Source organism: Felis catus, chromosome D3, assembly GCF_018350175.1.
Source record: "Felis catus isolate Fca126 chromosome D3, F.catus_Fca126_mat1.0, whole genome shotgun sequence".
In the NCBI taxonomy this organism is placed as follows: Eukaryota; Metazoa; Chordata; class Mammalia; order Carnivora; family Felidae; genus Felis; species Felis catus.
The window spans coordinates 11,859,015-11,874,612 of NC_058379.1; the positions used below are offsets into that span (position 1 = coordinate 11,859,015).

Here is a 15,598-nt window from a genome sequence, read left to right on the forward strand (position 1 = left end):
CCCAAAGGTCCCCAGGCCCTATAAGCCCCCCCCCCTCCCCCGGTCGTTTGCCCTCTCACCCGGGAAGACAGCTCCGGAGAGGGTGTGTGGCGCCCCACGTGCCTGGCTGGAGACGCAAGGAGCTTGCCACCCCCCCCCCCCCCAAAGGTCCCGACCTCGATCCCCTTCCAAGTCCGGGAGGAGGGAGGGGAGAGGGATCCTCCTTGCCGGCCATTCAAGAGGCCCGAAGGTGACAGGGACTTGGGGCCGGGCTGGCGGGCTCCAGGGAGGGGGAGGGAGGCAGCCGCCAGGCAGGCTCCGGCTGGGTCCTCACGTCACGGCCCCCAGGGCAAGAAAAGGCCTCGAGAACCTTCCCTTGCCCGCCCCCCCCCGCCCCCCCCCGCACAAATACACCTCCACGGCGAGGGTGGGGGTGGGGACACTAGGAGACCAAAAGGCTGTCACGGCCTCGCTATTTTTTATTGAATGTTTCAAAAATAAATTGAACTTCAAAAGGCAACTCCCCAAACAGCCTGGAGGCTGGCTGGAGGGGAGGGCCGGAGGAGGGTGTCAGCCTCCTGGGTGACTTTTCCCTGGGAGGGGGTCAACTATGCGCCCTCGAATTACCTTTCCCTGGCGGTGAAAACCTGCCTCCCCCTCGCGTGACACAGCTAAGTTTGCGCGGAGCTGGCCGCATTCCGCAGGCACGTTGGGGAGCCCTGGGTCAGCAGGGTCCCAGCAGAGACACGGGGGACGTTGGGGCCCTGCCAGGTCTCCCACCACCCGGGAGGGTCGCTGCCTTGCCCAGCCTGGTCTGGCGGCGAGATCTCGCTTTTTTTTTTTTTTTTTTTGCACACTGATGCAAAGAGATAGTTTTGACTTGCATTTTCCGGATCGACGTGAAAAGGGAGAGCGAGCCTAAAAGGAAAACGTTCGCAGTCCTCGACCGTATTTTTGGTCGGACTCGTGTGGGAACCACGGACTTGGGGAGGGGAGCATTCTTTTTCCATTAAAACTTAAGTATCTGAAATTGCAATTCAACCCGATTCTAATCAGTCTTCTCTTCCCGTCTCTAGTTTTGCTCCCTGATTTAAAGGAGAAGTAATTTCAGATCGGAGCGGCTCCCTTCGCCCCAGTAAGGGACTTTTGTTTTTAGCTTTGGAACTTGAGTGACAGCTCATTTGGGTTCCGTGGGGGCGGTCTTAATTACTTAAAGGCGAAGGGAAGGGGATTGAGGAAGCAAGAGGGGACAGAAGCCTCCGCTCGCAGAAAAGTTTTCTAAAGAAAGTACTTCACACGAGGCCCAGGGACATTTCAATAAAAATTTATTGAAATTTCAATGCTGTTTTTAAAGAGAGGGGAAGAAATACAGAAAACCAAAGAACTCATCAACAATTATAACACAAAATATACCTTCATGAATTTTTGTCTTTAAACCATCCCTCAGCACCTGACTCGTGAACTGGGAATATAGCTCTATAGGCACCAATTCAAAACACCATCAATATTGAAGACAGTAGTCAATCCCACTTCGTTTTGAAGAAATCAGACTAGCAAATACAAATACAAAAGAAAAATTAGAAAATCAATCCACAGCCTCTGCACTCCCGGTCCCCCCCCACCCCACCCCCCGCCCCCCAAGCAATCTCAGAAACACTCTTAGGGTGTTATATTTTTAAGTTGCACACCTCCCCAGTTTGGGGTGAAATAGACAACGGTGCTTCCCGCCCCCCCCCCATTCTTGGACACTAAAAAAGAAAAACCTTTTTTTTTTTCAGACAGCTCTTTTGAAAGTCTGTTGGTGTAGGTGCAGAAAGTGTGTTTTCTAGTTTTAAAAGCGATCCTGTGGCCTTGAAATAAAATTGACGAAAGGAAAACAAGAACACAAAACCAGGCGGCTGCGATCCTATTTACATAGACCTATGTACAACGTCAATAAATTAAAGTTTAATTTTCCAAGCATTCATATTGCACCTATTTACAAGAGTTATCAAATAATTACATAAATACTTTGTCTAATAGTCTCACTTCTTCTTTATTATTTTTCTTAAAACCTTGTTATTGCATATAGAGGAAAGAGAATTAACTGAGACATAAATCCTGCTAGAAAGATGAGATAAAATAAATTCACTTTGTGTGTGTGTGTTCTCCCCACCCCTTCCCTTTAAGTCCTCCCCCCCTTGGGATTGCCGTTTGGAGGGTAGAGAATGGGGGGGGGGGGAAGTATGGGTTCATGTTCTTTTCTCTCTAAAAGCAAGCATTCAAATAAAAACCACAAATACATTACTGTGGATCATGCAAAAAGAGACCTATAGCGGCTCTTAAAACATCACAAGAATATTAAAAAGACACAGATTTCCTTAATAGAGACCAAAGAAGAATGGCAAGGACTTCCTTCCCCAAACAATGCTGCTCAGTCATTTAGAACTGATACGCAAGTCACTATAAAGTTTTAGTGTTCACAAACAGAATCATGTTAACGTATTCATTTGTCCCCAGTATATTTTTTTTAATTTTGTTTTTGTTTCTACTTGACACGGTGAAGGAAAAAATATATATATATATAAATCTGCACTGGGGGAGAAGCCTTTCAACACCTCCCCTCCTGGTGGGCCTGGCTACCTTTTTTTTCTCCCCACAGCAACCAGACCAGCCTTGTGGCGGGAGGTGCTGTGGCTATAAATGGTTTAACTCCTACCCCAACAGCTCAAGGCAACAGACATTTCTGGGCCCCAGAATCTGAGTCAGATCCTGGATATATAAACCACGCCAAGAAGACAGGGCCTGTTTCTAGCACATTCTCGAGGAGTCCGGCACCCCTTCCCAGACAGGACTGCACAAAGGGCCAACCCCACGGCGCGCCCGTGGTTTATTTTACATCCAACAAAGTGCACTGCAGACTGGAGACTGGAATGAAGAGATTTTTTTTCTAGGGAGGGCTTTACGGGGACCCGCTGCGGGACCTGTCCGGCTTGGCCTCCAAGCCGCTGACCAACCGCTGAATGCTCTGCAGTTCGCTGGTGGCCGCCTCCTTCTCCGGGCAGAGTTTGGGCGACAAGGACACAGAGCTGGAGGAAAGCGTGGAGGAGCGGCTGTTGAGTTCCGAGCCTGAGTCCACGGCCACCGAGGCCGGGCTGGCGGCCAGCGCGGCGGCTTTGGCGTCCAGGGGCCCCGCGGCCGCGGCCATGGACGGCAGGGCGGTGGTGAGCAGGCCGCTGCTGTCCGGGACCGGCATGGGGATGGAGTAGGGGCTGTAGCGCAGCCGCGGGCGCATGGTGTTCAGGTTGAGGAAGGGGTGTCGGTGCACCGAGCTGGAGGCCGCGGCCGAAGACGCGGCCGCCGCCGCGGCCATGTACGTGTAGGGGTAAGGGAACAGGCTTCCGAAAGGCGACATGGCCAGGCCCTGCGGGGAGAAAGAGAAACGCTGGCGGTGAATCGGCCCGCAGGGCCTGCGCAGCGGGGAGGAGCCAACCTCGACCGTCCACCCGCCCCCTCCCCCCAACCTTGGGGCCTTGGGCAAGTCATTAATCTCCGGGGCTGGGCACTCAGCTTTCCTTCTCTAGATCCACTTCACTCCCTGTGCCCCAGCTTTCTTACGGAGGAAAAACAACAACAACAACAACAACAAAAACCCAGGGATATACGAGATAGTTCCTACCCTTACTGGGACTTTGGATAGTGAATGGGCTACGGCCCGCAATGCGCTACATGGGGCACCTGACCAACAGAACTGTTAGAAATTCTCCCACTGGGGTCAGTCGGTGCACCTGATAAATGGGGCTGCAGGCTAGTCCAGCCACAAAGGTAGCAAAGGGTATAAATTATGGGACACACATTTGCTAAAGGCAACTGGGGGTGGGGGGAGCGAAAGGTGTTTGCTCTAAACGGGGACAAAGAAATCATCTGGCCTGATACACTGGTATTACAGGTAGAGAAACCGAGGTAGGCCCCACGGGTACAGGAAGCCACTCAGCTTCAAGTTCCAGAAGCTGAATTTAAAATTTAGGCCCCCTGCCCTGGGCCAGTTCTCTCGGTCCTTTGCCTTGGGGTAGGTACCCTGACTATACCTACCTGTTTGCCCAGGCAGCCCCTCCAGGACAGGGTCTCCAGAAGGAGAGGGGAGCAAGGGGAAGGGCCAGAAGCCAGCCCTGTTCTCAGTTCCCTCCTCCCCTTCCCCCCCCCCCCCACCAGAGGGGAGCAAACCCTGCCTCTTGGCTCAGAGAAGGGAGACGAATGTACTCAGACAAAACAAAGGCAAAGAAAACCCCACAGAACCTTTCTCGCTGGGTTCAGAGCATTTCCAGCGGGCCCGACTTCTCCCCAGCTGCCCTGCACCCCAGCACAGCTGTCTGACCCGCATAAGAGGCCGCCAGGCCTGCCACAGCCAGCCCAAGAAGTCTGCCCCTATCCTCTGACATTTCCCACACAGGCACAAACCATTAACCCTTTGGGGGACAGGCTGGCCTGCTTGGGGTGAGGGACAGGGGACAAGCTTCCCACTGGAAGGAAAGGCAGAAGACTCAACTCCCACCCCAAAACAGTCCCTGCCCCTCCCCAGGCCGTGGTCTCCCCCTTGTGTGATTCCTGGCGGGGCCGTTGGCTATGAGCCATTGGAGAGGCATGAGGGCTCTGAAGCTGACGTCATAGACCCTGAAGAAGGTCCTGAAGTCAGCGCCTCTGCCCCACCACTTACAGGCTGTGTGACTTTGGATCAGTGACTCAACATCTCTGGGCCTCTGCCACTTCGTCTATAAAGGGGAGGTGACAACAGTGCCGCTGAAAGCAGAACAGACCGAGCACAACCGAAGTGCCAGATAGAGCCATTAGCATGATTACTGCTTACCTACTCTACTAGAAACAGCCCTTAACTTAGAAAAAAATTTGAAGTTTTTTTTTGGGGGGGGGGGAGGGAGTGTCAGGTTCTGCGGAGTCAGTGAGATAAACCTCGATCTAGCAATTATTATTATTATTAATTATTATTATTAGGGCTCCAAAGCCAGGGGGACTGGTGGGGGTCTGGCATCGCACGCAGGGCGGGGTAAGCAGAGCCACCCCGAGGGAGGGTCTGGAGAGCCCCGTGGATGACCCCTAATTACCTGCGAGGCCAGGACGTGCTGCTGGAGGTGGAAGGGCAGGGTGGCCGCCGACGCCCCCGACAGTCCCTGCGCCGCGGCCGCGGAGGCCATGGCGGTGGAATCCAGGCCCGAGACGCCGGTGGAGGCCCCGGACACGGTGGCCAGCAGGGGCCCCATGCCGGCCGCCATGCTGGAGAAGGCGCCCCCCATGGCGAACTGGCCGGGGTGCAGGAAGAGAGGGTGCCCGTTGAAGAACTGCTGACCCGCCAGCCCGGGGGCGAAGCCGAGGCCCGGCAGGGGGCCCTGGCCCAGGTGCGCGGCGGCCGCGTCCGTCTGCACCGTGAGCGGCGCGAAGGCCTCCTTGCCCGGCAGCGCGCGCGCCTCCTCGGCCTTGGACGTGGCCGCGCCCTCGCGGCCCGGGCTCCGGCGCTCCTCGGCGCCCAGGCCGCGGGTGCTGGACGAGATGGTGGCCGGGCTGTGGCGCGAGTCGGGCGACGCCTTGTCCAGCCGCCCGCTGTCCCGGGGCCGGCCGCCGGGCTCGGCGGCGAAGAGGTGCGCCTTGACCGCGGGGCTGCCCTTGTCGCGGCGCGGCTCCTCCGACGTGGTGGTGGTGATCTTGGCCGCGTCGCAGGCCTCCGGGCAGTGCTCGTCTTTGCTGTCGGCCTCGGCGTCGCTCTCCCCCCTCGCTGGGACACAGATCTACCATAGGAGGGGCACAAAAGCCAAGCGGAAGGGCGTGAGCTCCAATCTGGGCCAGCGGGGAACTCCAGTTGCCTGGTCTGAATCCCAGCTCGGGCCATGTACTCGCTGTGTGGTCCCCGGCCGGCCCCTTGACCTCTCCGGGCCTCAGTTTTCTCATCCGCAAAGTGGGAGTGATGACACCTCACAACTTTCCTGGGACGATTCACTAAGCTAACCCTCAATTTACAATATTTACATAGAACTGAACCCCTTCCCCACAGAACTCCCCCTCCCCCGAACCACTAGTGGACTTTTACTATTTTTTGCAATCGTCCGTGGAGCTCCTAGCCTGTCAAAGCCTTTACTCGCCTTTCCCCAGTTCACTGCCTTCACTTTTTAGAAACAGAATTAAACGTATCCTAAAACTCACTTCAGGAACACCTCCAAGTGACTATCCAGAGTCTTTGTGCAGTGAGTGTCCAAGATTGGCACCTTCCAGAAATTTGTGAATTCTTCCAGAAGGATCCGTTTGAGCCCTGCCCTGGTGGCAGTGGCAGAAATCCACACCCTCCCTCCACACACACACATTCAACTGGAACCTTCTGTTGCCCCTGTCCCTGCAGACTGATGGGGGCAGCCCGCTCACCCACCCTGGGACAATCACAGATTCTTTAACCACACCCTCTGTGGGTCTCCCCCCAGGGAAAAAAAAAAAAAAGGAAAAGAAAAAGGGATCCTATTTTATGTTTAAAGTTTAAATGGACTGAAGTCATAATGGACTTTCATTTTAATTCACTTAAAAACAGGTTTCTTCCTGCTGAGAGAGTGTGTGTGTCTTTCCAAATAAATAGTTCTTGTTCTTTAAACACAGGAACTAACTGGGGGTTTGAAGCATCTTGTCCGCTCTCTCTCTCCCCTACTCTCCCTACTTGGATCCCCAGGGCCTCCTCTGCTTCCCCAGTGCTGGTTTCCCATTGTTGGCTCTAAGGCTGGATGTTTTCTCAGCCACTGTCCCTGTTCCAGGTGGCAGAGAATCCCCTCCCTGGCCCCCCCTCCCCCCTTCCCCTCCCCCCCCCCCCCCCCCCCCCCCCCCGCCTCAGGCCAAATACATTTTAATCTAGAGCTCAAAGATAGTAAAAAGTCAGCAGTTGCTAGCTTGTTGCTAGCTTGGAGAGAGTTGAGAGAGAGAGACAGAGACGTGCTCCACGCAAGTTTTCAAAGATGGCCCCACCGAGAAGGAACAGCCACCCCGGCCTCAGCCAAACCAAGGTTTGCAGGAAGGGGGTTCGGAGTTCTCCTTTATACACCTGAGGGACGGGGACACACCTGGCCACCCTCTTTGAACTGTGGCTCCTGCTTAGGGACTTGAAGAAGCATCTGAAGTTTTTGAAGGGCAGGGTCCCTGGTGGATACCCCCACCCCCCCCCAGATCTCCCAGCCGCGGCCCCCCCCACCCCCAAACCTGGAGTGGAGAGACTGGAGGCGAGCAGGTCCTACCTTTGAGGTTCGATGTCCCTACGGTGGAGACAGCTGGAGACGAGGACTGAGCAAAGCAGTTAAAGGCTGCCTGTTCGCTTGAGGACTCATCTGAGGTCCCATTTTCCTTCTTCTGTCTGTCATCGAACACCCTCATAGACTGCAGGGTGAGCTGTTTTCTGTGTCAGAAACCCACACCCAGCGTCACAGAGCGGAACAGACATTTCCCCTCTTTGTCCGCCTCACCCTCTCCAAAGAGGCGCACTGGGCACACCTCACCCTGCCCACCACCCCCGGTTTCTCTGAAACCTGCTTGCCCCGAGGCAGCCAGAGACCCGAGCATTGTTCTGGAGCCTGTAAGGAGGCCTGAGTGTGGCACGGAGGGGAGGGGGCTGTTGAGGCCTGAGTGTGGCACGGAGGGGAGGGGGCTGTTGGAGGAAGAAGGCTTCAGCTCCACTCAAGATCAGCAGTTCATTAGGGCAAGAGCACGGGCCACAGACAGCTGAACGGCCGGCCTTACAGAAGGAGGGTGAACTGGGTGCCCCAGCTGGTGAACACACACACAGCCTCCAAACTCCCCACTGGTTGCTAAGACCGCGGTTGCCAACTTGCTTATTTCATGGTGCACTTTAATTGTGTTACCGACATACCCATCGTAACCGGAGGGGGAAAATAAAAATCTATGTGGATGTTGGAAATTATTTTTTAATGCTCACCGCCTGCCCCCCTCCCCCCCCCCCCCCCCCCGCAAGGGGAGAGGTTAAAAATCTGGGCTGATCTTCTGGATTTTGGAAATTCTTTGAAAGCGCGTGGGGGAGGGGAGAGCCGCTTCCATATACTATCCAGCTGTCTGCTTAATGCAAAATGATATGTATACCCATGAAGGAGAGCATCCTAGATTTCTCAAGGGGCCTCAGTTCTGTCGGACCGTATTTGCAAGACAAGATTGCAAAAATTCCAAAGCATTTTGTGAATGGTTTAGTCCTTTCCTGGGACCTGGCTGGGATGAACTTCATTAGGAATGAATAGGCGACTGTATATGATCTGTTATCCCTGACACTTTTCTTCCAGAGACCGCTATGGTGTGGCCTAGTTCATGTCCTTGCAAGCAGGTAGCAGAGAGGAGGTCAATTCTTTTCCACCACCCCCCCCACACACACCTTCTTAATATAAGTGCCTGCATCCCGCTTCTAACAGTTGAGGCTTGGGTCCAAGGAAAATAGTTCTCCAAATTACCTGAGAAAATACTGGTTAAGGGTCTCCACTCACCTTTTTTCTCTCCTGCCATTTCCAGTGTCCCGGAAACCTTTTGCAAAAGGGTTGTTGTCTATTTTTAACTGAGTTATCTAGAGGAGGAGACACAAGCAAGAAAGAGACATTGGCTTCATTTTCTAGAATGTTTCGGGGGGAGTTCCCGCCCCCCCCCCAACTCAGTCTACTAGAAATTGGACTGCCAAAAGAAGTCATTCGTATATGCCAGGTTAAAGAGAAAGGGAGAGGAATAACGGTTGTAAGGGTGGAGGGGACCCAGAGAAAAATCAAGGATCTACACCATGGCTTACACCTCCCATAGAAAGCCACAGCAGGGATTCCAGACTGAAATTATACCGTCTGGGAAATGCCTCATTCTGTTCTGCAGGCAGCCTTGAGAGCTTGGGTTTAGAAATGGAAAGACTGTCAAAGTTGTCAAAAGAGACAACCTGTAGATCTTAAAATTATGCTTTCATTTTTGTTTTTTTTCATACAGCCCAATTAATCATAAAATATGTTATGGCGTAAATCCTGCCCCCAAACACACACACACACACACACACACACACACACACACAGAGCATACACTCCAAACTTTTCTGTGAATCTAATAAAATGATTTATGGGGTTTCGCTGCTCTTGTGCCAGAGTGGGTTTGATTTTTTATTTATTTATTATTTTTTTATTTTTATTTTTTTTGCTGGGTTGGGGTCGGTGGCGGGGAGGAGGGTTGAGGAATTACAATATTGACAATTACAGATGTCAAAGGACTGAATGCCCACTGGAAACATTTGTTTTCATTTATATGCTCTGCCACCCCCCCCACCTTAGGTTGGAGAAGGCCTGTGGCCTCTTTGTCCCATCAAAAATGCTATGTTTTGTTATTACTTTAACAACTCAGATTCACAGGATTCTGGGTCTAGAGGGAGCGTGCATTTGCACGCTGGGGCAAAATGCCATAGTATGTAATCTTTCAAATCCCTTCCCTTAGAGGAAAAAAAAAAAAAAAAGATCTAGAAAGTCAGAGGACCCACCCTTGGGGACAACGTATTCAAATGCAAAAGAAAACAGGGCTCGGAAGAGCAGGGGTCCTCTGCTGCCCCCACCCCCAGAACAGCCTGCTAACAGTCAAGCTGGGAGCTGGGGAATCAGCAAGCTTCACTTTCCCCGGGTCTCTCAGTGCACATGCCCATGACCTTCAGGCCAGCATAACTTGACATATCAGGTGCTGCCTGCTGGTCCATTTGGGGGTACTTCTAATCTGGGCTTCAGGCCCAAGGGAGAAAAAAAAAAAAAAAACCTTCAAATGAAGGGATGACTTTGGTCATCTCATCTCAAAAGCCTCAGACAACTCGATTAGCATGACCCTGTGATCAGAGGAGGTTTTTCCAACCACACACACACACACACACACACACACACACACACACCATAAAAAACACAGCAGCATAAAAGGTAATAAAAACCAGACCAGCTACTCAGGGTTTCTGGCTAGGGGAGAAAATCTTTTCTCCAATGGGATTCTCCTCCCAGGATATCCCAAATGGCTTTTGCCTTAACTTTTTAGCTGGTGCCTTTAGAACCTGGAACCTGGTTTTTGATGCTTCTTCCAGAAGGAGAGGAAGCTGAGCCTCAAAACAAACAAGAAAAAGCCAGGAGTGGGGAAGCCGGTGGCAACACGGTTATAGGAGCTGCTCACTAGCAAAGTTAGTTTGGCATGTTTTCACTCCGCGTTGGAGTCCTAGCTGGTCAAGTTTTTGTTTTGTTTTGTGCGTTCCCTGCCTCTTGGACGCGCTCAGAGCCCCTTCCCCCCCAAAAGCTCCCCTGAAGGTCAAACCACAGAAGAAAACTGAGCCTCTCCCATCCCAATTCTTTTGTAAATCCCTCAGTGTCTTCCCCAGGCAGCTTAAAGGTGAGGGGAAAAATATCACCGTGGAAAAGAAAAAGCGCCTTTTGGTTACCTTGTCATTCTGGTATGCTGTCACGGCGATGAACTCAGTTTCGGGGAACAAGTATGTCCGAAATGTACTATAAGGAAGTTTCAAGATGTCATTGGCCCTCACAATGTGGAACCGTGGCTGGTATTTGTGCATGGAGTTCAATATGGTCTGCGGGGGGTGGGGGGGGGAGCGCAGGGGAGAGGGGAGACACACAGCAAAAAAAAAAAAAAAAAGGTTTAGTGAGACAAACGGGACCTTAGGACCCCTGCCAGGCTGACATCTACCCCACCGAAGGGTACCAAGCTTATCTGGAGCCCACCTCCTCTCCTCGGAGCACCTCTTTGGGCACACTCCGCTCCACACATGTTATCTTCTGGAGAATCCAAACTGCTCCTCAGTTTCCAAAGGGTCCCCCCCACCCTCACCATCTAAGGTCCGTTCGTACCTTGAACCCTAGCCTACCTGAGTACCAAAACTATAATTCCCCTGCCACGTTGCGTGATCACTTGGGAAGGCCAAAGTCTTAAAAGATAGAGAAAAACATGCATTTTAATTTACAAAATGATTCAGTCCTTTAAGCGCCCACTAATTGACGAGCCCAATCCACTTAAAGCCCTGAAAGGTTGAACTCTAGAGAGGAATATTTATGCCTTAATCAAATCAAAGGCTTCAAATGCAATTCCTGCCCGCTGAAGATATTTCCGCGTCATTCACATCTTCCTGGGCCTAATCTTTCTGCTTATTCCTCGCTTATCACTCGGTTTATTTTATTGAAATGTTGGGGAGGGGGAGGGGCAGGGGGCAAAAGGTGTTTTGCTTGACTTTTACAAGCAATTCCAGTCTCAAAGTTTCTAAGGACTCTCCCACTGACTCCATGCATACACTCCCAACATGCACATCATTTTTATCCTAGAGAGCTCCGTCTCATTTCTAGCAAACCTGACTTTCACCTAAGCCCGAGTTTCTTTTTTTCGGAGGAGGAAAAAAAAAAAAATCTTTCCAAAAATGTACTCACACCCTTTTAACCAACGTAGCCAGGGCTCTGAACCTTAACCCCCCCGCCCAAGAAATAATAAGGCTCGTTTCCAAACAGAAGTAGGATAGCTCAAAACAAATTCCTGGCAGACACATAACTTTAAAGTTGATTTTGTAGCTTAACAATTGGTTTTTAACTTCACTGTCAGGCGTTTACCAAGACCTGGAATTGCCACAGAACGCGAGTGGTGAGCGCCAGGCCTTCCATTATCCAAAGAGAAACACCCCGGAATCCTCTCTCTGGCTCTGTTTCCGATCGAACAACTTTTGCTACACTTAGCAACAGAGGGCAAGGGAGAAGTCTGAGCAGAAACCTGTGATTTTACAAGGCCAGGGGAAGCGCTGCCTTTGCTAAGGTGAAGAAAGAGAAAATTTTACTGAGCGGTGAAACTTACAAATCCGTGTTTGTCCGAAATGTTGTTGGTGAGTTTCAGTTTGTGGAAAGTGACAACTTTGGACATCCACTGTTCCCCGGTAGCCGGGCTGTCTGGGTGAATGTACATTCTCTTTGGCATTTCAGGGTCAGCCTTACCAGCCACCATCCACCGAGAATTATGGAATTTATATCGACAGTCATCAGCAGCTATAATGTCCATCAATAGAATATATTTGGCTTTTTTATCCAGCCCAGAACATCTTACTTTAAATGGAGGAAACATTCGCCTACAACAGCAAGGGAAGAGAAAAAGAAATGGCTCAGACTCTTGGGTTTGAGTCCCTGTTTACCCTGAAATATTTCAATCAGATTCAAAACTTTCTGCTGTGACTGACTGAGGAGTTTCTGTTTCAGAGGGCAATATTATATCCTTGCACGACAGAAGTGTTAAGCACCCTCAATTTCTCTATGGTGAAATGTCTCAAGGTTCAAAACAAGTGAATTATGGCACTCCCTTTCTCTACAGCGTCTAATAATCTCTCCACAATTTTTTCCTCTTGTAGGACTTCACAGATGGCCCTCTTTACAGAGAAATTCTGGCCTTTCCCCCCGTCCCCGGAGTGTCTACTTCTAAACAGCTAGGGGTAGGATTTTACTTAAAGTGGGGTCAGTCAAGGCTAGAATTCGCCACTGCTGAGAAAAAGTTAAATTTATCAAGGAAATAAACGTCCAGCTTCCCTGCTACCGAGCAGCGAACCCGCCTCTGGGGGAAATGAAACCGGCCTTCAGTGAGTTCTCAAAACGAATTCTGTAGTTTGGGGTGGACTTCTGGGCCCGATAACCAATCTGCCTGGCGTGCTGCTAACCACATTTCTCCCCTGGCTCGGGCCCGTCCCGAAAGGCAAGGCTGTACCACCAACATCTTATTTCCCAGAAGCAGTGGCAGCCCACGGTCCTGACTCGAAAGGAAGCACTTCGCTGCGAAACCGAGGTAACGTCTTCTGGGTTTAGAGAATTTTTGTGTCCAGCTTTGGCCTCATTTTGTTAGGAAAGATACCGAAAGCTCGAGACATCCCTCAAGAGAGGGAGTTTATTTTTATTATTCCAACACTATGCCTTGATGGACTTCAATGCCGTAAAAAAAAAAAAATCATTCATTTTAAGGGACAGGCAGGTTTCGGTCAGGCAAGGACCTTTTCGTTATATAAAATATGGTTGGTAATATAGAAAAAAGCAGCATGTGTCTCTCCAGGGGCCTTGGATCTGCAAACATCATCTTAATTATCCACAATTGCCTAAACTCTCCCTCGGATTACGGACACGTGAAGCAGTGTAGACAAACAAACCCAAATGCCCTTCCATTTCTCTGTGACCCTGCCGGAGGCCAGCGCAGGCCCCCCTGCAGACCCAGAGGCTAGGCTGGAGAGAAGAAAGGACAAATGGAGAGCCAGCTTCGGGGTCTCCCCCTACCACACAAAAGAAAAGGGCAGTGAAGTTTTTCTCGCTGGGAACAAAATGAAACAAACAAAACCCAGAACATCAACAAAGACATAAGGATGTTCCAGAAAGGTTTGAACAGCGAACTTCCTGCCATGGGGTGGTTTTCTTTCTTCCTGCAGGAGATGTCTGAGTGCCTTGGAAAAATCCTATCTAGCCTGTAGGGAATCCAGGGTGCGGACCGAGGTGGGAAAAACTAGGGCTGCAAAGGGCCAGGTAAGCTGAAATTTCCGACCCGTGGGGCAGGGGCCGGGGAATGTCTGTACCTGGTTCCAGGGGAGCTAAGTTTTGCCTAAGCCCGAGTAACTGGCAAACCGGGTATTCTGGGAACAGAGAGAGATAAAGGCAAGGTGGGGGGAGAAGAAAACACCTCCATTAGCTTGGGGGAGGGGCCCTGCTACGTGCTTACCTTCCCGACTTGGTAATGACCATCTCGGTGCCCCGCTTGTGGAACTGATCCCAAAGTTCTTTGGCCTCGAGGTGCACCTTGGGGTCATCCTCCACCTCTTCTTCGGGCTCCATGGTCTTCAGAGGCCTCAGATGCGCCTGGGGCCCCAGGGACGAGAAAGGGATGCCGGTCTCGGCCGCCCCCACCAATTGATCCATGATCGGCTTGGCCAGGGCGCCCGGCAGCGAGAGCGCCGCCGCGCCGTTGGGAGGCAGCGTCAGCGCGGGGAAGAAGGGCGGCTGGTGACCCAGCACCGCGCTCATGGCGAAGTCCGGCGCCCGGTGAGGTAGGAACGGATGGTAGGCCATGCTTGTCCCAGGAATGACCGGATCTCTCATGGAGAGGCTCATCCACTCCAGGCGGGGCGCTGGGCTCCAGCCGGGGACAAGTCCGCAGCTGCTGTTTGGTTTTGTTTTGGTTTTTAACAGCAGCACATAGTTTGAGAAAGAAAAAAAAAAAAAAAAAAGAAAGAAAGAAAGAAAAAAAAGGGGGGGGGAGTCACAACTAAAGCACCCTAGGGAAGGGGGGGAAGTGTCTTTTGGGGAAGGGGGAATGCCTCTTTTAAAGAGGGCAAGGCGAGAAATCAGGAGACATAGTCGCTTGGGTGACTGTCCTTGTGCCTTGCGTTTTTTAAAAAGCCGCTCCTGGAAGTCGGTTTCACAGGCGAGAGCAGCGAGCAGGGTCTCACTGGCGCCCGAGCGCCGCCGCTTAGCCGAATCGACACTTCAGCCCCCGGTCCCAGGAATCGCTCCCCGGCCCCCGGTTCTTTGTTGCGATTGCGGACGACTCAGCTCCGAGAGACTTTTTACCTTCTCTTCTCCTTGTTCCCCGCCCCCCCCCGTCTCTCTCCTCTCCTCTCTCTCGCTGGAGGCGTCTGCTGTAGCGCTAGACCCGGCTCCGCCAGCGAGCGAGAGAGCGGAAAAGTCTCTCGCCTTTAAAAAAAAAAAAAAAAAATCTCTGATTCAAGCTCTCTTCTACCAGCGCTATCAAAACTTGAACTGCAAACTGGCTTCCGTCCGCCCTCCTCCTCCTTCCTCTGCTCCGAGCCTCCGGAGGGTGTCCTGGGTTGCAATCCGAGTCCCGCGGCGCTCCTCTCCCGCGCCTGTCTTCCTTGTCCTAAAACGTGAGCGAAATCGCTTCCTAAATCTGCGTCCAGACGCGCAGGGCAGGGAGGATTGAGTGGGGGGAATGAACAGGGGAGAGGGGGAGAGAGAGAGGGAGAGAGAGGGAGAGACCGGAGAGAGGGAGAGAGGGACGGAGCGGGAGAGGGAGCGCGAGGAAAGGGAGGGAGCGAGAGCGAGCGAGCGAGAGCTCCGCGCCACCCTCCTCCGCCTCTAGAATTCCCCGGGCGTCTGCACGGCGGCTCTAGAAGGTCGGGCTGTGCTGTGGGCTGCGGGGAGCCGGAGGCCTCTTGATTGGCTCTTTGACGCTTTCGGACCAATTGTGTTGCTGCATAGGCGTGGTTTTCACAGGTCGAGTGCTGGGGGATAGAGCCGAGTTATAAAAAGAAGGTGTCGGAAACTGTAACGTCGCAGCGCCGCATCGGTACTACTGCCTGTCCTGTGAATATGTCAACATGATCAGAGGGAGGGCGGGGAGCCACTGGGGAGCGCGCACAGAGTCGCCTCTAGGTGGCTTATCGAGAGATCGCTGCAGCCCCTGAGCTCGCTCGCTCGCGCTGGCTCAGCCCACGTCTGAAATGCCTCAGTCATCCAGCCCCGGATCGAGGGAGGAGGCAGGGCCCGGGGAGGAAGGGGGAGGAGGAGGGAGCGAGCGAGCCGGGCCAGGAAGGCGGAGAGCGCGCCGGGCGCCGGGCAGGGGCGCTCGCCTCTCGCGCGCT

At 52.5% G+C, this 15,598-nt stretch overlaps 1 protein-coding gene across 1 annotated transcript; it reads right to left on the minus strand.

Moving 5' to 3' along the window:
• Positions 1-2,884: 2,884 nt before the first annotated feature.
• TBX3 (T-box transcription factor 3) lies at positions 2,885-15,289 on the minus strand. The gene is given in 9 exon segments (XM_023241448.2): positions 2,885-3,382; positions 5,076-5,735; positions 5,737-5,753; positions 7,233-7,390; positions 8,481-8,557; positions 10,424-10,570; positions 10,865-10,924; positions 11,833-12,100; positions 13,720-15,289. Coding segments are annotated over 9 exon segments (2,238 nt in total). The 5' UTR covers positions 14,109-15,289; the 3' UTR covers positions 2,885-2,920.
• Between the last annotated feature and the right edge of the window lie 309 nt (positions 15,290-15,598).